Source organism: Exophiala oligosperma (genome assembly GCF_000835515.1).
Source record: "Exophiala oligosperma strain CBS 72588 unplaced genomic scaffold supercont1.12, whole genome shotgun sequence".
Lineage (NCBI taxonomy): Eukaryota > Fungi > Ascomycota > Eurotiomycetes > Chaetothyriales > Herpotrichiellaceae > Exophiala > Exophiala oligosperma.
The window spans coordinates 316,385-340,937 of NW_015622829.1; the positions used below are offsets into that span (position 1 = coordinate 316,385).

Genomic DNA, 24,553 nt, shown 5'->3' on the forward strand with positions numbered 1-24,553 from the left:
AAGTACGTTTTCTTTGAAACTGCGTTCCAGGCGGCGCTTTCGATGAAAATAGAATGTTAATGCGGGCAACGCTGGTCTCAGTTCCTGTTGATGTTTCCAAACCGTTCTTGATAAAACCACGGTCTCTTTCTGAGGGTTGAACGCCCGTCACTGAGCAGAACAACGTTGTCAAGGATCGAGAGTATTTGCGCCCGCGGGACTCAATGACTCGATTGCTCTGATAACAGAGCTTCTGCCGTCGGGACAGAAGTAGCGGAGGAAGGCGGGAGAGACACAGAGCAATGGTGGTACTGTGACCAGGGGTTCTGGGTAGGCACTCACTCCTCAATTGGAGGTGGGTTGCTGGCTGTAGACTCCTGCTTTAAGTATGCCGCTTTGCGGCACGGTGTCAACGCAGATTCCTGACAGAAAACAATGGCAGAACCAAATGTATTGCCAGACTCACAATTGATATTGATCTCGAAGTCGTATAGAGGCCGCGGGGAACGCAGAAGCGCAGATGCACCTTGCGGTCATGCGCCAATGATGGAGGTGGAGGGAACAGCCCCCTGCATTCGATGACACCAAACGCGCCAAGCGGCGACCACAGCTGGTCACCACCAACAGACCAACTTCTCCCACTGTACTCTCCTCATTTGCAGTGTCGTTTTGTTCATGGAGAGCATGTGTTGTTATAGCATATTGCAAAGATGCAAATTCTTCTTGGTGTGCTTCTTGTATGTAGCTCACAATTTGCGTTGACTTCACTCGGTGACGTAGTCGCCGATGGAAGTGGTAAGCTATGCCGGTATTGCTGGTAGCCATCAACGCCGCAGGTTGGTGACCAGAACTCGTCGAGTGCGACGATTGGTGTGCGAGGACGGATTCCTCTGGCCGATGACCTCGTTGATTCACATCCATCTCTTGCGTCTGAACCACTCTCGTCCTCATCGCGCCATTATCAGAGACAAAGCAGGTGCTTGACCAACGTCCCCGACCTTATCGACTTTATGTCTGAGCCCCAGGAGCTCGCGGTTCTTCGATCAACAAGTCTGCGCAAGGAAGTTGCTGTTGCGCGGGCGCCGCCGGTAGCAGTGCACAAGCTTCGCACGGCAGTGGCCAGAAGAGATGGAAAGGGGAAACAATACCTCTTGAACATTAGGGATGGTCAGAGCGGTGGGGAGATTATGCAAATGTGGAATGATATGGAAGTCCATTCCAAATTTGTGGTTTGGTGGCACAAGATTCTGGCCATGAGACCGGCCATCTTCGAAGGTACCGTAACGATGGTAAGTGCCTGGCAAGATTGCTTGTAGCACCTTGCTGACTGTCATTTCTGTAAAGCAAAACGACTCAGATCTCGAGGCGGAACGTATTTCATGCTTCATTGCCATGGGTACCCTTCAAGAATTGCCGCAGCATACTTTCGCCTATTCAAAGCCGGGAGAGTTCCTCAGCTGGGCTGGTTTCGTCCATGACAACGCTCGCTTCTACCAGGCGGCCAATGGAGGCTTTGGCATGCAAAAGGCGCTGATTCTGGCATGGAAGACTGACAAGCTTCTTGTCGGCGTCATCACTGCCATCCTCACTCTAGTCAGCATCGCCATTGGGATCATCATCGGAATGGCGTGCCACAATGCTGGGTTGGGGATTGGCGTCAGCGCTACCATATTCACGCTGCTTGCTTTCCTGGCTTTCGTACTGAACAAGTCGATGAAGTATGCTATTACCCCGTTCTCCGCCGGCAGATCCATCTGACATTGTGATTAGGTATTGAAGTCTCAGGCAGATTTCATCGATGATGCTCGTTTGGGGGCGAATAGTTTTATGAACCAAAGGGAAAGGAAAGAAACTAGATATTTAGTTCTCACGAGGAAACAAATATGTGGGCATCATGTGAGACTTTACCCAGAGCATGATCTGTCATTGGGATCTCACCATGAACGGTTTGTAATCTTGATGTAGACGGTGGTGTTGTAAGCCTTTTATTGTAGACGAAGGATCTCTGTAGGTACTGTAGGCAATAGCTTCCAGGCTGTCAAGGCAATTAACCCCGGGCAATTCCGCATTTTTCCTGCGCCGACATTTTGTGCTGAAATGCTGAAATGAGGCTCCCTAAAAGGCAGACGCATAGGCGCAGCGAAGGCTCGTGCGTGACCACAACATCTTGCTGGTCCAAGTAAATCTTGATCACCAGACACTGGACCAACTTGTTGTGTACGGGAGTCCTTATGCCTGTATCGCACCCCGACAGTCTTTCCAGTCATCCAGACGAAAATTAAAGGTGGCCATGTTTCGCCTCTTCAAGAAATTTGACTGTCCAGGCAAACGCGGTTCATTGGCGATGTGGATCCCCAAGGAAAGACGACACGTTTCGCAAATTGCTACTGTATGTACAGTTGACAGACACTCCCGTCCACTTGAGCCTTGCACCACAGTGTCATGAACGAGGTCAGGCTTCCAGGGATTATTGTTGATCACGTTCATGTACAGCTGAAGGATCGTACTCGAACCCACCAATAAGGCTAACCTGTCGAGTCTTGTCATCTTATACGATGAAGCGGCTTAAAATAACGCCAACTTCTCATTCGAGACCCATGCTCTAAAAGGGAGAGCTTACCAACTATACCTAGTATAAACAGGTACCTAGGTATCCAGAGTACTGTTTTTAGGAGGTATTCTCGAATACTTCAACACTAATGTAACAAATAGGCTGCGAAGGAGATACGGAACAGTGGTTTTGTTCACGCGGAATAGATAGTAATCTGTTACTGAGTGGGAGCGATGGAAACGTCAGCCCTTGCGAGGGCTTGCTGGGAGTGTAAAAAGTTCTACAAGTAGTTCCTTTGTGTGCATAGTTGCAAGGTGCTCAACATGAAGAGAAGTGGCAGATCATGAAAGAGAGACTTGTTTATTTGGTCCACCTTGGAAAGCTCCATGTCTGACGTGTACATTCTGCCGCTTCCCCCCACATGTTGCTCCGTAGCTTCAGCCAGGTGCTTGTCAGACATTTGAATTTGACCAAGTACAAAGTCTAGGCTACAACCAATTTTTCTCTCTATGCTGTACATACACTCTCATAAGACATAGGAGTATGTAGATACTGATGAAGACGAATCATGGTAAGGCTCCATCGTCGAAATGACACTGTCAATGTTGCAAGCGAAATTATATACGTTCGGTGAAAAGCCAATGGCATTTTCAAGTAACTGCCTCGAGGCAGTGAGGTCAAGATGAGATACCAAAAAGTGAAGACCAGCCATATTCCCTCATAAAACCCTCCTTCACATCCCTCCTACTTCCACACGTCAAAATGGCCTAGGGCCATCCTCTTTCATCGCTCCAAATATCCTTGATTCTTTCACGCCACGACAAAACACAAGCAACACCCAGCCACATCCTCAAGAATTGCAGGTCATCATGGCTCAGCCTGGCGACCTGTCAATCTTGAAAAGTTTTCCAGAGCGGACTGCCACCGACTCAGATGATGGCTATCGTCAGAAAGTTGAGGAATTCGTAGCTCATTGCCTAAGACTGATTTTCAGGAGGACAGCGATCGTGGATGTTAATGTGGTTTAGTTCGAAGTACTGGACTACATGGCACGCCTCCCAGAAAGTTGGCGCGAGCACATAGAGAAAGGTCAGATGAAAGCGCGAGGAGAGCCTCACGACCTGACACTCCGATTCAGGACTCGGCATGATGCTGGGATAGCCTACAACCTTGACAACTTTCTTGGATTTGGTAAATTGAGAATGGAGATGAGAAATTAGACGACTGAAGTGACATCAGTTCATAGCCTGCACAGGCGATGCGAAACGGAATGATTGACCAATCCAATCTAAACGAGGATCAACACATTGCTCTTCAAAATCAATGAAGATGAAATCATTGACATAGCAATGAAACGAAATGAGCAAGAGAGAGACTTCATTGCGCTTTTGCCTTTTCGTTTCTTTTTACTTCTCTTTTGGGGATGTGACTTTCTCATAAATCATCGTACTATCTTCCTTAATTTCACCTCGGGAACATCCCACACAACGTCTCTGACACTCACACGCTGCCTCGCTGGTATCTTCATTGACAAATGTCCTGGACACCCAACCCATTCTTCGTTATGGATGAGTAGAAGCGGACCTTTGCATCCTTCCTCAAGTACCAGTCCTTGATTGTCTGAACTAGACTCATCCCCTCCACCACCACCCGTGTTGGTCAACCCAATCGCCCTCTTTGCTCTCGTACTGACACACTCGTATAACCGAGTCGCATCATCTTCAGTACCTGACTGATATATTCCCACTCCCATCGAAGCCAAAGATATCGGATCCCCGTTACCCCAAGGAGTGAAGGCGTTTCCTACATTATTCACCGACAGACAAGCGTCGATACCTTTTTGGATCATGTCTAGTACTTGTAAAGTCCCCCGGGGTCTTTTTGATGTATATCCGTCGTGACTATTTGTTGAAGGTCTCCCCATCATGAACAAATCACTCGTGGGTAAACCCACAAAATGAATGGGTAATTTTGGCTCCCTAATTTCTTCCGCGAGTCTCGACATTTCGGTGTTGGTAAACAGCGTTAGACGTGTACAATGACCCAAAACTATCGTCTTGTTTGGGTTCGCACGTTCCTTCCATTTCGCTTCTTTCAGGAGACGGATCACGTCCCATACCAAGGCAGGTTGATCTTGGTCGAGGTTATAATCGAGATGAAAATCTAGATTGAGAGAATATTTTATAGCCGTTTCGATTGCCCAAGTGATGTTTTCCAACGACGCTTCCCTCGAGGTTTCGACGTAAGGAGTCGTTCCTAATGCGCCGATGTGCCTTTTCGGCCCGTCGTGGTCCAACGCAGCTTCTAGGATCCTTAGATTTTCCGACCCGTACTCCGTACTGAATATAGGATCTTGTGCGAAGGCACAAATCTGTACATTCATCTGCTTTGCGAATGCCGTCTGAAGAGATATGGCCGCTTCCAGGCACAATGTTTTCGTGACGTGGTCTAGTTCGACAAAGGCTCGACATGAAGTGACACCTTGTGTGAGTGACGTTCCTAGTAGTTGTGAACCACGTAGATACAAATCTTCCGAGGTGTAACGTCTCTTGGCCTCGGACGTCTTTGTCAGTGCTTCACCGAATGAACCTGATTGAGGTGCTAGGTCGGTGTAGTCTGGCAACCCATTACCGCCCGAATCACTTTCAGCCGAAGAAAACGGTGGATTGTGTTGAACGTTACAGGTCAGAATGTATGCTTTGTCGAGATGAATGTGTGGATGACAGAGAGTTGGTAGAAGAAGTGATGCAGGTTCCGCCGACTCTGACTTGTTGGGTGGTTCGGTCGTCGGGTCTATGGATGTTATCGTGTTGTCGTTGTCGAAATCGATGGTGACAGTCCAACGAGATTTGGAATCTCTGCATGGAAGAATGACGTTTTCGAGTTTCATTGTAGTCGGTCTTCGACAAGCTTATCTGTCTGCGTCCAGTACTTTGTTGTGATGGTGGTGCTGTTGCTGCTGTGGAGGGCTCATTCGATAAAACCCTTTTGCAGCTATCGAAACAGACTCGTACATCTGGTGTACGACATTTCGGTAGCTTTCATCGATCAGTACATCTGTCGTAAGTTATCGACGGAACTTGGTGGAAATGGCTGTGATTGTGTCGTGATATCTATCAACTGATCCGGGGGGGCAATATGTTTAAGCGATGGTTTCGGCGTATCCCGCTTTCTGTGTAGATAATGACAAAAACGATCCTTTTATCATTGTGACAAGTCTCTCCCGGAGAACGAAGGCAAACAGTCAGTATGCTATACCAGAATTGCTTCAACCCCGATGGAATAAAAGCCCAAGGTGAGGCATGATATATGCTTATGGACAGAAGTAGGTAGTAGTTTGTCATGACTTTTCTGATGATGTCAGCATAGTGTGGTCTACTAAAGGCGATCCGGAGCCATGTTGCTGAACCGGAGAATGCTCGAAACATGAGCATGAGTCCAAGGACACCTAAATATTCTTTTTGGATCACCGTGCTAGTACGGAGTAGTAGTCACTATCCTAATCGACGACTCCCTTGGGCAATATAGCTATATAATCCAGCGGTGCCGGCTCAATTCCATCAGGAGTACCGACAATTATGAGGACATCCCCCTTTGCGATAGTGACGTTCCTGAACGTGATTCTGGTCGCCGAATGCGCATCCAAGTACACAGAAGCAGCGTGACCGAGCCTACCGGAGTCCACGTTGTCGCCCAGCCAGCTTCCAACGGTGTGATTGTTGATGGACACGGTCCACGATGAATTCCCTCCCATCATGTCAAAGTAGTTGACGGCCAGGTCGTATGTGCCGTTGGGGAAATTCAAAGTCGTCGAGGCGGTGCCGGTGGTGGAGTTTGAGCTCGTCACGATGCCAGTGGCGTTGCTGGCTGCTTCGAACGGAGAGACCGCGTACGGCACGTACCCGTCCAGCGTCATACTTTCGGCCTGGATGCGCCATGGGTGATTGCCAACACGGCCACCAGCGTCGGCGATGCCGGAGAGGTTGTGGTAGAAATTGGCAATGGCATCGCGCCACACGATCGAATGGCCAGCCTGGAAAGTCAACCGGAAGAGTGTCTCGTTGTACCGCTCCTCGTCAATCTTCCCCTGCAACCCTTCCCACTGTGTGACGAAAGTCTGGGCGACGTCGGCCCCTTCGTAATGTGCATCGTAAAAGTGTTGGATGACCGTCTTGCCAGAGTGCAGCTTATGGGTGTAGTTGACATGGTGAAACCACAGGACCAAATTGTCCGGGGTCGTGCTGATGTTTTCGTACATGGCGGCGACCTCGGCAGGGTATTGACCAGAGTAGCCGGTCCCGTTGCTCACAGTCCGGTCCATGCCAATGGTCTTGTGGTCAGCACGAGTCCATTGACCCCAACCATTGTTATCCTGTGACTGAGGGTTCGGTCCAAAGTGAGTATACAAGATGTCCGTCAACGTCTGAATACCAAGATTCCCACTGTAGTTCTCGTAGGTGGGCCATGATGCCATGGACAGACTTGTGATTGTTTTCATGACGGTCGGGTCTGGTCCAAAGGTCAATCGAATCCAGTCTTGGAGCATGGCTTCTGGATCATCAGCCGGGTTCCACGCCAGCCGACCGTACGCGTAGAGGTTGGACATGGAGAGGTGGCTGCCTAACCATGTCTGGTTCGTGCCAACATTCACGACAGCCGCAGAACCACCAAGAGGACGATTGAAACGTTTGCCGGTGATAATATCCCGGACAAGCGATGGCTTATGATCAACCCTCAGGTCGAAATCGAGTACCGTCTTCCACAAGGGTGGCAGATAGACGAGATGGCATTGTTGACCGAGATATTCTTGTGTCACTTCCAGTTCAATGGCGGTGCTTGTGTTTTGTAGATGTGCGAAAAGAGGGGAGGTCGGCTCACGGACCTGAAAATCGATCGGTCCATATTTGATCTGGACAATAACATTGTCGGCAAACTCCCCGTCGAGCCCTTTGAAGAAATCAACAGCTGCATTTGCCCGGTCGGCTTTCCAGTCGCTCTCATTGATCTGATCGTTGTACACAAATGCCCTGAACATCAGGATGCCTCCATGAGGTTTGAGGGCATTTGCGAATAGATTGGCGCCCTGAGCGAGTGTACGGTTGTACGTCAGGGGACCTGGTTGACCTTCGGAGTCTGCTTTCACCAGATATCCGGCCATGTCAGGAACTCTGCGGTAAATGGCATCTGTAACATTACTCCACCATGAGATGACGCCCTTATCCAGGGGGTCGAACGTGGTTAGGTTGCCATAGGTCAAGTTCGCTGCTGGCGAGGCGAAATTCAACGAAATGCCGACTTGAACACCATATGGTCGCATTGCATCGGCCAGCCTCCCGAGTCCCTCTAAGTTTGCAGGGCTCAAAAGCGATGCATTTGCGTTAACATTGTTTACAACGACCGCGTTAATCCGGATGGATGCCAACAGGCGAGCATATTCCGAAGCTCGGTCGAGATTGTCAACAACGAGGCCATTTTCAAAGAAGATCGAAGGTCCGCCATAACCTCGTTCAATGGAACCATCGAGATTGTCCCACTGATTGACCCATCGGACCGGTGCACTTGGGTTCGAAGCGTATGCGACTTTGGAAAAGTTTCCCTGGGCTAGCATCGACAGATACTCGAAAGCACCATAGAGTGCGCCTCGTTCATTTTGTCCAAGGATCTGCACGGTAGGGCCGGTAGTGTTGAGCCAGAAACCGTCGGCTTCGAGAGACGGAGTTTTTGCAGAGTGTCCATAGGCGTTGGAGTATTCAATGAGGGTGCCGACGACGATGGATGAATCACTGTCGGCTTCGTGACTGGTAATGCTCAGATTCTGACCGAGAATTCCGGAGATACCTTTTTGGAGTTCAACGCCAGCAATATGCACGGGGTCGTTCACCGACGTGTTGAGTGACACAATTCTGGAAGGTAGAGAAGGTATGGAGTTTGCCGAATGCAATGGGGCATACCGGAGCCAGGCATCGATGCCACTTTCGGCGGCAACGGAGCCAACATAGAGGAACAGGGAGAAAGATAACATGGCGACGCGCACAGTGTCTTCATTCTGGATGATATGGAGGTCCCTCCATATTTGTATCCTTTAGCGATCATCCGCCGATCCCTTTCGACAAGCTTTCCTCCGGTCAATCACTGGAGCTTGGATTTTATCCCCCAGACTCCAGGTCAAGCTTGTACCTCATCGGCATCTTTCCACGCCGCTGGTTGGCTGGCAGCTATAGCTTTCCCAGATGTTCAACCTGGAACGGAAGGGATTTTCTTCTCGGTAGATGCTTCGCCGACGTTGGGTATTCAGGCAATGTTCCGATGAAGGTGAATCTTCGGCTAAAGCCCCTCTGGGATAGAATTCAGGCTATATTTGCAAAACCTTTTGGAGCATGGAAGCCATTTCAGAGGGAGGAGAGAACGCATTCTTCTCCGATGTAATGGAACGAATTGAACGGCAAATGAATTTCGGGGAAGAAAGCGGTTCATATCGTGGAATCCTTCTATGTGCATGCGACCCAGAGTGGTCAGAGTCGAGGGAGTAATACAGGCTGCATCTGAGTTCCCAATGCCGCGCCGAAGAAATTCTACGGCACAGTATATGGCATGGTAATGACAACCATGGATCCCATGGTTGAGCTGCGGCCGCGTACACTGTAACATTGATCTCACGTCCACCGCTGTGGCATGTGAATGGGCGCACTGAAGAGAGTATGCCTTGGTGAGTCCTCGTAGGCATGTTGTGCTTGTAATCATGGCATGATCGAGCTGGCCAAGACTACAAGAAGAAAGTTCCAGCAGTGCAGGGACGATGGGCCCCTCTCCAGCTGGACCATGTTGTCTGCCTGGCCGTTTCTCGTCAAGCTGATTTGTTTTAAGGAAGAGATAATACGAGTACGAGATCCTTCATCGTTTCCATGGCCAGTCAACAGGGAGTAGGGAGGCTGTGTTGCATATCATGGCTCTTGGCTCTAGTGTAGTGGTAGGCCTCGAGAACAAGTCTGACGGAATATTGAGCACGGTGATATGCAAGACTCCTTGAAGAAGTTGATATGCCAGGATGATATGCCATCTAAAATCATCGTATCATTGAGACAGCTTTACCAATGCACACCTGGACATGACCTTTTGAAGCTGAGCCACGACAAACATGCATATTTGTTCTCCGCATATTCCCTGTCTTGATTGGCTGAGATCCCGAATACGAAGGGTTTCCTCTTTCAGCTCGGTCCACGAGGAGCTTCGCACCACTTTACTCCGTCCATCACACTCTTCTTTCACCCTTTCAGTATTCTGAAATGAAGCCGTATTCGTGATGCGATGGGTCTTCAAAGTCTTGGATTGACCTGCTCTGTAACGACATGGCCCTCGTGTGGGTTCAGAGACCCCATCGTTGTTGCGAATACGACGATAATCCAAAGCAGGCCGCAGGCTTGAAGATTTCAACATGAAATGAACATGACAGACTCGACGCGTATATATAGACCGTCTGATATCTTCATGGCTTCGTTGTCAACCCATTCATGTTTCGTTCCAACAATCTTCAAGGCACACAGTCCTTTCCAGTTTCTTTTTCGCCGCAGTTCTGAGCGGACACGGCTCATCCTTTACTGACAGCGCCTCCAAAGGACACGGGCTCGAGTATTTGGGATAGAACAATCTTACCTTGTGTTCAGGATCCATCTTTTAACCCTCGCCGTACCCAAGCGCCTTCACCTCGAAACAGTTCGACTTCTGAAAATCATTGGACAAGGTCCGACATGTCGAACTCCAACAATAATACTTCTTCGTCCACCGATGACCCTCACTTGTACTTTTATTCCCCTTCCACCGCTGCCGCTGTCGTCTTCTCAGTACTCTACCTCCTTCTGACCCTATGGCACTTTTACATCAACTTTATAGTTGCTCGGCGGCGGTTCGTCAAACACAAGTACACGATTCCGCTTTTCGTTGCGGCATTGATATCCACAGTTGGCTGGGTGGTACGCATTCTTTCCGTACGGAACGACACATCCATTCCCCTGTACGCGACCTCGGCATCTCTGATTGTCATAAGTCCGATCTTCGTCTGCGCCAGTCTGTATCTCCTTCTCACACGCCTCATTCGAGCCACACTTCCCAACGGTCCTGCCCAATCATTCTTTGGGATAAAGCCCTCCTGGATGGGAAGATTGTTCATCACGAGTGACGTTTTCAGCTTTTTGACACAGTGCAGCGGCTCCGGAATAGCGAGTTCAGGCAACTGGGAGGGCAATTTGAAGGATGTCGGAACCAACGTGCTGCTTGTGGGGTTGGCGTTGCAACTTGCCACCTTTACCGTATTCCTTACTGTCATGGTGCGATTTGTGCGCAGGGTGACCAGGAGTCGAGATACAGACTTCAGCCCGTGCGTGAAAAAGGTCGTTATCGGCGCAAACATTGCGAGTTGTTTTGTGCAGGTTCGATATCTCATCCCCCTGTCTGCGTTGTAAAAAGTCGGTGGTCTGGACTGACAAAGTTGTAATTAGATTCGTTCCATTTACCGTGTCGTCGAATTCGCCCTTGGTATCGACGGATACCCATTCAACCACGAGTGGTGCCTTTACGTCCTCGAAGCGGCGCCGATGTTTTGTGCCCTGGCCATCCTTGCATATTACCACCCTGTCCACTGGATGCAAGACATGCCTAGAGCCGAGGTTGGATTGGAACATATTGGCCGGAATGCCAAAAGACCAAACGCCGCTCTCAGCGGTGCATAGAAGTTAGAGTCAAAAGGAGGAATGAAAACCGTACATCATCATCATCATCCGATAAGCTGAGAAATTGTCAAAGCGCGAAGACACCGGAATAAGCAGTGAGAAGTGTTGTTGAAAGAATATGGGAAGCAACTGATCATCGAATGTTAATACTGGCTCGACATGACGAGTGTGATACTCGCCTGCGCCCGGGTCGCGATTGTTTGGCACGGGGCGGCCTGAAGCTCCGGAAGACAACTAATTGTTCTGCATGTACAAGGAGGCCATGGTCGTAAGGTCATATTATTCAATCGTTCTGAGATGAGAAAGTGTCTGGAAATCAATTTCGCTGCGTCAAGTTATCCAAATCGAGCTCCTTGAGCTAGAGGCCGATACTTCAGTTCCGTCTTGCTTGCAACAACATGCTATAGGCATGTCATTTCTTCATATCTTGCTATGGCGGGGCCAGGATTGTGTTCGGCGTTATATCTCTTTTGGTTAGATGTAATTGCAACACCGAGGGCAACTGTAAAATTCCGCCATTCAGTTCCGCAACCACCGTAGAGATAATATTCTGCGGCCAAGAGAGAAACTGAGCATACTCCGAATTTTCCAGCCGCAGGAAAATGCTCTCGGCCCACTCGGTGACACCATAAAGGACACGTATCCTCGATACATCTGCGCGATGCATGAACTCGTGCGTCGCAAGTGGAACGATGAGCAGTTGAACCCCCACAAAGTAGGAGAGGAGGAGCTGAGCCACAAGGTTGTTTGGGTCGAGGAATGTCTTGAACGAGTCGTGGCACAAATCGTACCATATTGTATATAGTTCGGTGAATTGCATATACCCTGATGCTGAACTGGTCTGCAACGCGCTTACCACATCTACCAGTCCAGCATGGAAGTTATAATGGGTATCGTCGCTCAACAAAGGACTGATTTCCTCAAGAGCGAGGTATGCGTCTTCGAGCAACGTTGGATCGACGGTTGGGAGATGTTCGAGCCGAGGCGCCATGAACTTCAAGTGCCAATCGGGTTGTAAATTGAACGCCGTAGGAGAGAGTTCTCGTTGAATCTTGTCCGTAGTCAACGCGCAGCCTCTGACCATGGTGATGAAGTCTGTCAAGCCGTCACCCATATACGATGCTTGGAAAGTCAAGGCATAACATGAAGCCAGCATGGCGTCAGATTCGCCGTAACAGCGGGACGCTTGACTCAGAGCCTGGTTGAGGCCTGCAAGCGCCTGGCCACGATGGACAAGGGACTCGCGGCGGTAGTCGATGCCCGTCAACCGACCGAGATGAGATGCGCCCAACGACAGGATCGCATGCATGAGATACTCGTGCTGTTCGGCAAATTGCGGTATCTCATGAACCCACACGTGGTCATTGCCCACGGGCAAGTGAGGATATGCGATAGTCAAGAAATGATGAAAGAAGCGCATATCCACCATGGAAAAGGTCACTCCTGCGAAAGATGGTGTCGCAGGTGGATTCCGTTTGATCAACGGCAGGTTGGACCTGCGCGCCGGGGTTTCTGTAGGATAGACACATGGGATGCCTTTGAGTAAGCAGCTCCCACATTCGGGCTTCTGCTCGCCACACTTGATCTTGCGGGCTTTACAACTGAAGCATCCCGCCCGCGACTTTTTGTGCGACCGGCGTGTCAGATTTGGTGCCAGGGTGCGGGATTTGGTGTGCTTCCGGCCATCGCCATCTTCGTGGGCGGAGAGAGAGGCGTCTGCAGAACAATCCCAAGGCGAGAGTGAGTTGGTGGGTGTCAAACTATCACCCGAAAGACTGGTACTGTTTGTCGGACTCATTTCTGAATGCTGCTGGGAAGAGGCAGAAATTCAGGCTGCGAGGGAAGCAGGCATGATGGAGTCCTGAATATTAGTTTTCTGGAACATTTTTTGGGGTCCGGAAGTTCTTCATGGCCAGTGCCAGGTGCCCCCTATCAATCAATGCAGGGCTCAAAGTACGGAGTAGGCGTAGGTCACTCTCCTAGTTTACACACGGTTAGAGTCAACAGGCGACCCAAGCAACAGACAGCATCAGATTTCCCCGACGGTTGAGCCACGAGCCACGATCGGGTATGGTCGGCCAGGCACGAGGCATAAACGAAATGAGATACTGCGAAGGGTCTTTCAGCTCTACGAGTCAAGTGCTCCGTCCTCGCAAGGGGAGGTCAGGCAGCGAAACGTTTCAGCCTGGCAGAACACGAGAATGTGACGCCAGAATGCAAAATGAGTCCAATAAGGAAGGACAGCAGTACAGAAGGACACTGCAGTAGGTTTAGGCGTGCGCCCTTTGCACTCCTTGGTATGGACAGGGGGTAAATGTCCATTGGAAGATATTGATTTTAGGGCCATATTGTCGCCATTGTCGACAGGCCTCAGCGGCTTGACACGGGCCTCCCAAGACTGTGTTTTAGGTGGAGATGAGGCTTCATGGGCGTGATTGATCCAGGGTTCGTGGGCCAAAAATAGGAGGATCGTCCTCTTCGCTTCCTGGGCGGAGAATTCCACTGTCTGTTAACGGCAATTCATCGTACGGCGGTCAATCCCAGTGGTCAATAAATGGTGCATGACTCCAAGGCGGAAACGGATGAAAGGAGCAAGTCCATCCCATGCCCACGAGGATTTCCAGGATTCGTTCCGCTCTTGGTTGCTATATTACTGTACTGTAGTCCCTGAACAAAAGTCACGAGGCTTGAGGAAAAACCGAGAATTACCGTTCATCGTGCCTCGGAGCGGGAGAAAATGGGGACCTCTTGAGGGAGCAGTGTGTATTGTATCAAGTAAATCGCGCAACAGCAAACCCAATATTGACCTCATGGTGGAAGCGCATTTCCCGATTGTTTCCATTGAGTCAAATGAGAGAAAAGAGGCTTCATGCTGACTCAAGGAATTTGGTCATTGTTATGTATGCCCATTATTGAGTCCCAGTTGGAGTATCGAAGTTTTGAATTCAGAGGATGCGAAAGAATGAGTAATCAATCATCTGCCTCCGTACGAGATACCCGCTACGAGTAGACGTCGGGGACTTATCCCATTTCCTCCCTGACCTCGCCCATCGGATTGATCCTAGAGGCGTCAACCTGCTCATCGTCCAGGCCAGTCGACTTGGTAGTTGACACGTTCTCCTTTCCGCTCAGAGGATCGATCTTTGCTCCCTGGATGGCTTCATCCCTACCAACAACACCTTGACTGTCTGCATGTGGAGCGGGATGTTGGTACTGGCCTAAGCCACAGTCGATTAACATGGGAGTCATGATCAGGCATTCTGGATCGAGGGAAGTCAAAACACAAGTATTATACGTACCTGCCCCTCCGAGAGGATCGATTCGAGTTTGATCAATGCTTCTATCAGTACCTGCAGCGCCTCTCGAGGATTGATCGTGAGGATAATCAGTCTTGGTGTCAGAAGCAAGAGGATCAATCTTTGTAGCAGAAATTTTCTCGTTACTTCCTGATGCGCCGCTGCCAGACTTGTCAATGTTGATGTTTGGGGCCGCCTTCAAAGACCGTACCTAGACATTGTTGTTGATGTGCCTGTGATCGTTCTGTGATTGATCGTGTGAGCTGTTGCTAACAATGGGTTAGGATGTAGGGAATGATATCTTGTCCAGGAATTCTTCTGCGATAAAGATAGGCGGGCAGTCACTTGATATCATACTGGCATCATCCTGCGAGTTCAGGCATCGCCAAAATCAAGGAAGTTTCTTCCGGGCTCTACAGTTCTGATATCAGACTGGTGATCAATGACTTCACATGTTGCAGCACTGTGGACAGGGATGACATTGAGCGGGGTGAGGCATTGTGAGCCTAGGCAGGCATGTGCCCATCCTCATACGAGTATCAGCGACTGGAGGCTCATCGGTGTGACATCAAAGCACTTCCAACTTCGTATCCAAGGAGAGGTCTTATTGATGGTTGCTCATCCGTTTCCAAAGTGAAGTAATGAAGGAGCGCAGGTGTTGGGAAATCAAACTAGAGTTATATAGGCCCCTTAACATCACTCCGGTGCCTTAGGTATGGTCGAAGAATTCATTCCATTGCTGTAACATCTGGACATTAACACGAGCAAGATTCGTCTGAATTAATGCCGAGGTATTTGAGACGCGATGATGTTGTTGGCGATCGATGACGGCGTCATTTGAATGCCAAACCTGCCTCCATCGCAGTGTTACTTCTTGATGGAAACTGTTAAATCTTGAGGGTCGTGATAAGACATGCTTGAGACCAGGTAATGTATCTTGCGCTGCAATTCTTCCTACTCCTTCGCTCTTTCATTCTCTTTGTCGCAAACTGTACAGGAGCGGATCTCAATACCCTCCAATACCTGCAGGTTCCCCTTCTCTGCGCCCATGGATGCTTCACCATCAGCCCTCATTCGACTGCTTCTTCCTCGCATACCACTCATCCTTAAGACTGCTCTTCTCAACATCCTGTCGCTATCCGAAAATTCGTCGAGACAAGATGCAAGGACTGAGATTACTGTTGCGCTCATACGGTCCATTACGCAGGTTAGAAAACCAATGCGATTCCTGCAGAGGGTCTCAACTCGAGACCCTGGCATAAAGGGTCCAGTGCTGGTCTCGAAGGACACAATTCCAGCTCCAATTGACCACACTATAAGAGATGCTCTTGACACAGCTATCAGGGAGCTTGGGGATGGTTCGGAAACATACACCCTTCCCGAAATTGTGGCTGTCGAGACAGAATGGATCACATATAAGGCCGGGGTACCGGCCAACGAACCTAGAGCTGATGTGACGGAGAGGGGCCACTATCAGACCATCATGGAGAATATTTCCTCGCCGACAACTATCTTATATTTCCATGGAGGTGCCTATTTTCTCATGGACCCGGCCACTCATCGGACTACTACTTCTCGACTCGCAAAGTTGACTGGTGGACGTTGTTATTCCGTTCGGTATCGTTTGGCACCGCAGCACCCATTCCCCTCGCAGCTTCTTGACGCTTTCATTGCATATCTTTCATTACTCTCGCCTCCTCAGGGAATGCATCACGAACCTGTCTCTGCCCGGCATATCGTCTTCGCAGGCGATTCAGCCGGGGGCAACCTTGCAATTGCACTGATGCTATTACTTTTGACGTTGAAGAGGAAGGGTATTCAAAGTATCAACTTTCACGGCGCTGAAGTTTCTATAGAGTTACCAGGAGGCGTCGCCATCAACTCTCCATGGGTTGACATTGGACTCGCTCTACCCTCGTTGCAACGCAATGCCCACTTCGACTACCTTGATCCGCCAAGTGCCGTCGGTTTGTCCAAGACAGAGCCACTTCCAGATGACCTATGGCCTACAAGTCCTCCGCGTGCAGAAATCTTCTGCAATGCTTCCATGATGATGCACCCTCTAGCCTCTCCGTTGGCTGCTCCTCCAAAGCTTTGGGAGGGAATGCCACCAATCTTCATGTGTCTAGGCAATGAGAGCCTCGAAGATGAGATCACCTTGATGGCACGCAAAATGCATCAAGGTGGCGGGATTGTGGACTTTGCGGGTTTTGAAGGCATGCCTCATTGTTTTGCCATGGTCTTCCCCGCATCGCCTATGGCAAGAGATTGCTTCGAGCGCTGGGCAAAATTTTGCTCAAATACCACTCAAGGCGAAAGGCGAAAGTCAAGTAGAGCTTGCTGGGCGAAAGCATTTTCCAATCCACCGGAACACGAAGACGTGGAACTGGACCAGATCAGTCAGATTAGCGACGAAGAGGCATTCAAGTTCATGAAGAAAAGACAAGAGCAATCCATGAATCGAGAGCAAGAAGCTGTAACTAAATGGCAAGAACAACAATCAAGAGCGAAATTATGAGCTGCCATCTGCAACAACAGTATGGGATCAACGCGCAGTTGTCAGCATCGAACAAATCATGGCGCCGTCTCGCTCCTTGTCTGTCCCTAATGCCCTCACAATTTGGGCTTGCTCGCAGGATCAATCCGCGGCCTAGAGCCAGTATCGACCTCGCTATACCACGGGTAGAACGGAGGTCCATCCCTTTCCAGGGTAGCCGCGAATCTTGGCTCACGCTTCTCAAGGAAACTCTTCACACCTTCTTGACAATCCCTACACTCTCATCAGCCAGGGCCTGTTCATGGAAGGGGACACATACCTGTTCGCAAACATATGATAAAGTACGGCACTGTCAAGAAGATGTGTTTCCTCAGCCGTGGATTTACCTCTCCACATCAATTCTCGATTCAGAAAGCTGGCCATGATACTTGTCTTGTCAGCAATGTTTGTTGCCAATTGCAACCCTCTCTTAAGCACATCTTCTTGTCTTTCAATGACCTCTTGAAACAAGCCGCCAAAATGCTTCGAGTCTCCTCGATAGACGTCACCTGTGGTCAAAAGGTATACGGCGTTGGAGTACCCAATGAGCCTGGGCAAGAAGAATGAGCTGTTCGATTCCATGGTGATGCCTCGCCTTGCAAACACAAAGCCGTACTTCGATGAGGCATGAGCGATCCTTATTGCCGCGGAAAGACCCATTGTCATGCCGAGACCCACAGCAGGACCATTCATGGCCATGATTGTTGGCTTGCGACAGCGGTATATGCACAGATTCAAGCGGCCGCCTCTGTACAAGCATCAGCATATACTCCGTTTCCATTGTGTGGGTATCAGTACGGATCACGCTTGTCAGTCAATCTCTCATTAGCACCATCACTTGGAAATCCGATATCAAGGTCTGCTCCAGCACAGAACATCTTCCCTGCCCCGGTGATAACGACGACTTTGACTCGTTCATCGAGATCTAGCATTGGGTAGACAAGCTCGAAGTCCTGCACCATTTGAAAGGTGAATGCATTGCCTTGTTTGGGGCGGTTGAGTGTGATGACTATTATCGGTGTAGCTTCACTAGCATTTTCAGGATAATGGGACACCTTGATGTCCTTGACCGGTAGGTTGGTGTAATCTCGTGGTATCCGTACTTGAACTGGGTCGGGAAGCATGACTGATTTCTTCGAGCCGTAACAAGAGGACTGTGGTATTTAGAGACGTTCAGGTAACTTGGAAACGATAGCAAGACTTGGAATGGAAGAGGTCTGATATAGCAGCATATAACAATGTAACTGCAGCTCGTAACCGTGTAAGGCCTCGGAACTGAATAAATGATTTGTGATCCTTCCACGCAAATGAGACTGATGCTGTGATTTTACCTCGGGTATACATCTATATCATTTACGTGGATACAGTCACGTCAGATTCAAACAAGCATGGCATTGACGATTTAACAACAGAAATAGATGTGTTTTGAAGAAGAAGAAGAAGAAGCAGCGTGAAGATGGGTGTGCGTTGAACACTGCATCTACTCGTAGCCGGGGACAATATTTCGGATGTCAAGTTATTCCGATCCGAGTCTCATTGGCATGAATTCGATCTGCGGAGTATCAAATGCCTTGGGACTGAGTCACTGCATCCAAGACACATCGCTCCCTAGAGAGAGGTTCATAATGACTACTATCATTTGGTTGCGAGTATGCCTTCACTATTGCTAACCTGTGTAAGCTACCTCGTGTTGCCGATCACCCTTGCTCGCTGAGGACAGACATCCCTTTCTAGATATATGTACCAGTCCCTGATAATCCCGTGGTCGCAAGAGCCAAATGAAGCTGAACGACAATATCGCGATGCTGGCCTTGTGAAGACCAAAGGCACAATGTTCCTGCTTCCTCCCTCCACCGATGTCTTACGCGAATCCTTCAATTCTCCCCCTCGACCCAAAACACGGATGTCGTCAGGTGCAGTGGCTCTTTGTAAACATTTCGAGCGCGGAGGTGCATCTTCTGAGCACGGCCGACATCATCCTTTCTGGTCTCTGCCTGCTGGGAGCAACGAGAACAAAACAAATACTGCGGGTCAGATATTGGAATCCATGTTGGCGCAGGCGGTCTGGAAAAACGTCATGCTGCTGCACCACGGAGTGGCTGTGTATGAAATCAGAAATGCCCTGGGGTTCGGTATGAGGTGGACTTTGGATCTCGAAGAGAAGCCATCTACTGTACAGTTCGGCGAGGAAAAGGCCGATCCGACAGAAGTCCAGGACGACCTGGACAAGGATTGGATCATCAACTGGACCACCTTTCGGGGTTTCTTAGAACCTATTGCTGGGATGGATCATGAACTGCCCAGGAACGAAACCGGCTAACAGTCCGAGTTCGGATTGAGTCCGTAGAGGCAGGCTCTCGAGCCTCAAGATAGAGTCTTCCGGACAGCCGAAAGTCATGACCGCTATACCTGGGCCTGTATTGGCTGACCACAGAGAATGGTACCTGCAGTAAGGCTCCCAAGACAACATCGACTTCCTCCGCGTTACTGGCACCTCAAGGTCATCTTTTACGAGAATGCCCGGGATCTCGACCGCCGGAGACCTGGATGAACGGATTGCATGCAGCAGTCTAGATGCAAGATTGGCACGTTGACTTACGGAGTGCCGCAACGGAGTCTTATAAACTTATATATACATACCTGAACCCGAACTCGCCAAATTTCTCTTCCTTACCTTATCCTATCCCTCTCTTTACTCTTCCCATGTTGCTGGTCCTCGTACACCAGAACCAAAACATTTTCGAGATAGAATGTCCTCCGCAATCCGATTTCCCACCCCGCTAAAACACGGACTGAGAACCGGCTCCCCGGCAATGCTACTCCACCCCCACGGAGGGGGGCTCATGGGTGGTGTTGGACAAGTCGGTTCTTCCCCTGGAGAAGAGCCATTTTCGCCATGGGGAAGTGCCAGTGATTGATTGACCCATGGCCAAGTTTGATGACCAGACACTGACTGGTGACGCCTCGATGCAACCATGCGCGAACGGCGCTTGCTTGTGCACAGTTTAGGCTCAAACGCGTGCCTGAGTCCTGCTGCTAAGTCGACTGTTCATGTGAGCATTATCGACTCACCTCGGCAGTCATTTCGGGGTTATGCCTCAGTGCAAGGAGCCTTCGGTCCTCCGATCTTCCTGTTTGCTCTGCTCAAGGCTTGTCCCGTGCCCTCTGCCACGTTGTCTCCTCAGTCCTATTCTATCGCAATTTCTTCATCCCATTCGTGTAACCTCCATCATTTCGGTGTCTGTTCAAGCCCTCATCTCAAAACCATGATATAGAATTCGGGTCATCGGGAGTACCAGGTTTTGACATGCGCGTTCTTGCATCAATCTGCAGCTCCAGTTCCGATCTTGCAAGGTTTACGGCGCCCCCTCGTCTGTCGGTGTGATTACGCCAATCATCCAGCATGGCTCACACTCTTTTCTCGACATGTTCGTTGAACCTATCGGCTAAACTATCTACCAAGGGATGCCTTGTGCGCCTCGATCAAGGTATATACCAATCCTTCCCTCGCAGGGACGTGCGATCTAATAAAACCCGAATCAGCCCTCAGGCCGAGCGTCGTTCATCTACGCGTGCGACAAAATCAACACGCAAAGCACCATGTTCATTCGCGGGCACGCGGCCTTGTTCCGCCCTGGGTCCAATCTAATGCCCTGACGCGAAGTTCACCAAAATCGGTTGTAGTATGGACGAGATCAAAGTCCGAGGTTCCCACCTCGTCGGTGCCGTATACAGAGCTGACCTTGGGTGTTCCAAAAGAAACCCATCCTGGGGAACGCCGCGTGGCTGTGGCTCCCCAAAACGTTCCCCTGCTTTTGAAGAAGGGATTCTCAAGGATCATTGTTGAAAGCGGCGCTGGCGCCGAATCTGAATACCCGGACGAACTTTATGAACATATGGGCGCCCAAGTGGTTGACCGTAAGACTGTCTTTTCCGAAAGCAACATTCTTCTAAAAGTTCGACCACCAAACGTGGAAAATGAGGTCCCCATCATTCGTCAGGGCGCGGCCTTGATCTCCTTCGTTCAACCGGCCCAAAACAAGAAACTGGTCGATGCTCTTGCTGAGCGTCACGTCACTACATTCGCGATGGACATGATTCCGAGAATCTCACGAGCACAGGCGTTCGATGCTCTCAGTTCTATGGCTAACATTGCTGGCTACAAGGCTGTTCTAGAGGCGTCTAATCATTTCGGTCGTTTCCTAACCGGTCAGGTCACAGCTGCTGGCAAGATTCCTCCCTCGAAAGTCTTGGTCATTGGTGCCGGTGTAGCAGGTCTCAGCGCTATTACCACGGCTCGTCGATTGGGAGCGATCGTGCGTGGCTTTGACACCCGTTCGGCTGCTCGTGAACAAGTTCAATCACTGGGTGCCGACTTTCTTGAGGTTACCGTCCAGGAGGAAGGTGCCGCAGCTGGCGGATACAGTAAAGAAATGTCCAAAGAGTTTATCGAAGCAGAAATGAAGCTGTTCATGGAACAATGCAAGGACGTTGACATTGTCATCACAACCGCCCAAATTCCTGGCAAGGCCTCTCCAAAACTCATCACGGAAAAAATGGTCAGCGCCATGAAACCCGGCTCTGTCATTGTCGACCTCGCTTCCGAGGGAGGAGGGAATTGCGAAGTCACGCAACCAGGAAAGTTGATTGTCCACAATCATGTCACCGTCATCGGGTACACAGACTTCCCATCGCGACTTCCAACGCAATCATCCAGTCTGTACTCGAATAATATCACGAAGTTCCTGCTATCTCTTGCACCCCAGGACAATGCATTTGGTATTGACATGGAAGATGAAGTCACCCGTGGTGCCATCGTAACGCACAATGGCCAAGTCATCCCTCCTGCGCCCCGACCTGCACCACCACCGCCATCGACACAACAGTCGCACGAACCTGAGACGAAACCGGTCGAGTTGACCCCATGGCAAAAACAGACTCGACAGGTCGCAACCGTGACTGGAGGTATGAGTGCTGCACTTGCGTTGGGAAAACTTACTAGTCCGTTGTTCATGGGTAGTATGTTCACTGCCGGTCTTGCTGGTTTAATCGGATACCGCTCCGTCTGGGGTGTGATCCCGGCTTTGCACTCGCCTCTCATGAGCGTGACCAACGCCATCTCTGGGATAGTCGGTGTTGGTGGATTCTTCATCATGGGGGGTGGTTATTTGCCCGAAACTGTGCCCCAAGCCCTGGGGGCGCTGTCCGTCTTGCTTGCATTTGTCAACGTCTCTGGAGGCTTTGTGATAACAAAGAGGATGCTGGATATGTTCAAACGACCTACTGATCCACCTGAATACCCGTGGCTGTATGCGGTCCCCGGTGTACTCTTTGGCGGTGGCTTTATCGCCGCGGCAAGCACTGGAATGGCTGGCCTTGTTCAGGCAGGGTATTTGGTGAGCAGTCTGCTTTGCATAGGTAAGGCTTTTCTCGATGATGTCGAGACACAATTTAAGTGACCGTACAGGTTCAATTTCGGGTCTTGCGTCACAGGCAACCGCTAGAACTGGAAACTTGCTTGGTATCCTAGGTGTATTATCGGGTATACTCGCATCGCTTGCGGCGGTTGGATTCTCGCCTGAAGTGATGACACAATTTGGTGGAATCGTAGCCGTCGGTGCTCTTGTTGGTATGTTCATTCGTCTCCTGCTATTTGCCACTTATTGATTGATTCTTGATAGGTGCTTTGATCGGCAGGCGTATCACACCTACCGAACTTCCACAAACTGTTGCAGCTTTGCATTCAGTGGTCGGTCTAGCCGCCGTTCTTACCAGCATAGGATCTGTCCTTGCCCATGTTTCTGACATTTCAACGCTGCATATGGTTACTGCATATCTGGGTGTTCTTATCGGTACGTATCTCGTCGTTTGCGGAGAAGATTCTAGGATTGACACAGAATTTTGCAGGCGGTATAACGTTCACGGGTTCTATCGTGGCTTTCCTCAAGCTTGCAGGAAGAATGTCCTCACGTCCGACCATCTTACCTGGTAGACATTTGATAAACTCAAGCCTTCTCGCCGCCAATGCTGGTACAATGGGCGCATTCGTCACTATGGCTCCTGGAGCACCGACTGTTGCTGCCATGTGTCTATCCGCCAATACTATCTTGAGTTTCGCCAAGGGATATACGACGACGGCGGCAATAGGAGGCGCAGATATGCGTACGTTTGAGTCCCTACCAACGGAGACGTTCTGCTGACAATTCTTTCAGCTGTTGTTATCACCGTGTTGAATGCATATTCCGGCTTCGCACTCGTCGCCGAAGGTTTCATGCTAGACAATCCACTTTTGTTGACCGTTGGATCATTGATTGGCGTGAGCGGTTCGATTTTGTCTTATGTTATGGTATGCCTTTTGACTTCGGATCCATTGTGCTCTTCCATGTTGACAATTTTTGATTCCAGTGCGTGGCGATGAACCGATCGCTAACAAACGTCTTATTTGGTGGCATCGCTCCTATCGTACAAACTCCAGGACAGGAGATTAAAGGTCAAGTTACAAAGACAACGGTAGAAGAGACTGTCGAATCAATGGCGAATGCAGAAAGTGTCATTATTGTACGTTTGAGGCTTTGCTCCCTCCCCCCTTGCTCTCCTAAAGAACACTTTCCACTGACCGAGCAATGTTTCTTTCAGGTCGTCGGTTACGGTATGGCTGTGGCCAAAGCACAATATGCAATCGCCGAAATCACGGCCCTACTCAGGTCCAAAGGAGTGAATGTTCGATTTGCGATCCACCCGGTCGCGGGACGTATGCCCGGACAGTGTAACGTCCTCCTGGCCGAAGCGAGCGTGCCATACGACATCGTACTCGAAATGGATGAGATCAATGACGATTTCCCGGACACCGACCTCACACTTGTCATTGGAGCCAATGACACGGTGAACCCGATCGCATTGGAACCCGGTAGTCCCATCGCGGGGATGCCAGTGTTGCATGCGTGGAAGAGTAAGAACGTCATTGTGATGAAACGAGGAATGAGTAGTGGTTACGGTAGGTTACACACATTCCTATCAGATGACCCATCCAGCAGGAGAATAGAATGTGCTGACGCAATACCTTAGCTGACGTGCCTAACCCAATGTTCTACATGCCTGGTACGAAGATGTTGTTTGGTGATGCGAAGAGTACTTGTGACGCTCTCAAGGCGGCATTGGAAACTAGATACAAGGCACAATTTCATGTGTAAATGTTGCAGTCGGCAAGAATTTGGAAACCGAAGAGCAGGAATGAGAACGAGAGGAGAGGAGAAAGGACTCGGGGCTTTGAATGATGAATATGTGAAGATGGTCATTGTGCTGAGCTTTTTGTTGTGTGTTCGCGCAGAAGAAATAAATAGTTTGCACAATGATTTTTGTTTTTGGTCAGAGACTTGAACATTATGATTCAGTGGTAGTGCTAGATGAGACACAGTAAAAACTCTTTGAATAGATTTCATCTTTGGAAAACCTTGAAGCAGATTACAAC

The 24,553-nt window shown here is 49.7% G+C and overlaps 10 protein-coding genes across 10 annotated transcripts; 5 read left to right on the forward strand and 5 right to left on the reverse strand.

Moving 5' to 3' along the window:
- Positions 1-989: 989 nt before the first annotated feature.
- On the forward strand, positions 990-1,737 carry PV06_10264 (uncharacterized protein; the record flags this gene model as incomplete). Its single annotated transcript, XM_016411798.1, has 2 exons — positions 990-1,268; positions 1,324-1,737. 2 exons carry the CDS (start codon positions 990-992, stop codon positions 1,735-1,737), a joined length of 693 nt encoding a protein of 230 aa, XP_016257839.1.
- A 2,234-nt stretch (positions 1,738-3,971) lies between these two features.
- On the reverse strand, positions 3,972-5,420 carry PV06_10265 (uncharacterized protein; the record flags this gene model as incomplete). The annotated part of the gene is made up of 1 exon (XM_016411799.1): positions 3,972-5,420. The coding sequence occupies one exon, from the start codon at positions 5,418-5,420 to the stop codon at positions 3,972-3,974; it is 1,449 nt and encodes a 482-aa protein (XP_016257840.1).
- Positions 5,421-6,029: 609 nt separating this feature from the next.
- PV06_10266 (uncharacterized protein) lies at positions 6,030-8,552 on the reverse strand (the record flags this gene model as incomplete). The annotated part of the gene is made up of 1 exon (XM_016411800.1): positions 6,030-8,552. One exon carries the CDS (start codon positions 8,550-8,552, stop codon positions 6,030-6,032), a length of 2,523 nt encoding a protein of 840 aa, XP_016257841.1.
- Positions 8,553-10,275: 1,723 nt separating this feature from the next.
- On the forward strand, positions 10,276-11,253 carry PV06_10267 (uncharacterized protein; the record flags this gene model as incomplete). The annotated part of the gene is made up of 2 exons (XM_016411801.1): positions 10,276-10,953; positions 11,023-11,253. 2 exons carry the CDS (start codon positions 10,276-10,278, stop codon positions 11,251-11,253), a joined length of 909 nt encoding a protein of 302 aa, XP_016257842.1.
- A 430-nt stretch (positions 11,254-11,683) lies between these two features.
- On the reverse strand, positions 11,684-13,051 carry PV06_10268 (uncharacterized protein; the record flags this gene model as incomplete). The annotated part of the gene is made up of 1 exon (XM_016411802.1): positions 11,684-13,051. The coding sequence occupies one exon, from the start codon at positions 13,049-13,051 to the stop codon at positions 11,684-11,686; it is 1,368 nt and encodes a 455-aa protein (XP_016257843.1).
- A 1,008-nt stretch (positions 13,052-14,059) lies between these two features.
- PV06_10269 (uncharacterized protein) lies at positions 14,060-15,289 on the reverse strand. The gene is made up of 3 exons (XM_016411803.1): positions 14,761-15,289; positions 14,553-14,710; positions 14,060-14,471 (listed from the first exon to the last, which is right to left on the reverse strand). Exons 1-3 carry the CDS (start codon positions 14,766-14,768, stop codon positions 14,275-14,277), a joined length of 363 nt encoding a protein of 120 aa, XP_016257844.1. The 5' UTR covers positions 14,769-15,289; the 3' UTR covers positions 14,060-14,274.
- Positions 15,290-15,416: 127 nt separating this feature from the next.
- On the forward strand, positions 15,417-18,422 carry PV06_10270 (uncharacterized protein). The gene has a single exon (XM_016411804.1). It carries the CDS (start codon positions 15,598-15,600, stop codon positions 17,065-17,067), a length of 1,470 nt encoding a protein of 489 aa, XP_016257845.1. The 5' UTR covers positions 15,417-15,597; the 3' UTR covers positions 17,068-18,422.
- On the reverse strand, positions 16,968-18,501 carry PV06_10271 (uncharacterized protein). The gene is made up of 3 exons (XM_016411805.1): positions 17,884-18,501; positions 17,366-17,833; positions 16,968-17,319 (listed from the first exon to the last, which is right to left on the reverse strand). Exons 1-3 carry the CDS (start codon positions 18,207-18,209, stop codon positions 17,163-17,165), a joined length of 951 nt encoding a protein of 316 aa, XP_016257846.1. The 5' UTR covers positions 18,210-18,501; the 3' UTR covers positions 16,968-17,162.
- A 183-nt stretch (positions 18,502-18,684) lies between these two features.
- Positions 18,685-19,742, forward strand: PV06_10272 (uncharacterized protein). The gene has a single exon (XM_016411806.1). The coding sequence runs from the start codon at positions 18,824-18,826 to the stop codon at positions 19,403-19,405; it is 582 nt and encodes a 193-aa protein (XP_016257847.1). The 5' UTR covers positions 18,685-18,823; the 3' UTR covers positions 19,406-19,742.
- A 492-nt stretch (positions 19,743-20,234) lies between these two features.
- On the forward strand, positions 20,235-24,506 carry PV06_10273 (NAD(P)(+) transhydrogenase (AB-specific), alpha subunit). The gene is made up of 9 exons (XM_016411807.1): positions 20,235-20,573; positions 20,629-22,503; positions 22,553-22,714; positions 22,767-22,937; positions 22,993-23,247; positions 23,298-23,431; positions 23,491-23,643; positions 23,722-24,079; positions 24,151-24,506. Exons 1-9 carry the CDS (start codon positions 20,489-20,491, stop codon positions 24,273-24,275), a joined length of 3,318 nt encoding a protein of 1,105 aa, XP_016257848.1. The 5' UTR covers positions 20,235-20,488; the 3' UTR covers positions 24,276-24,506.
- Positions 24,507-24,553: the final 47 nt, after the last annotated feature.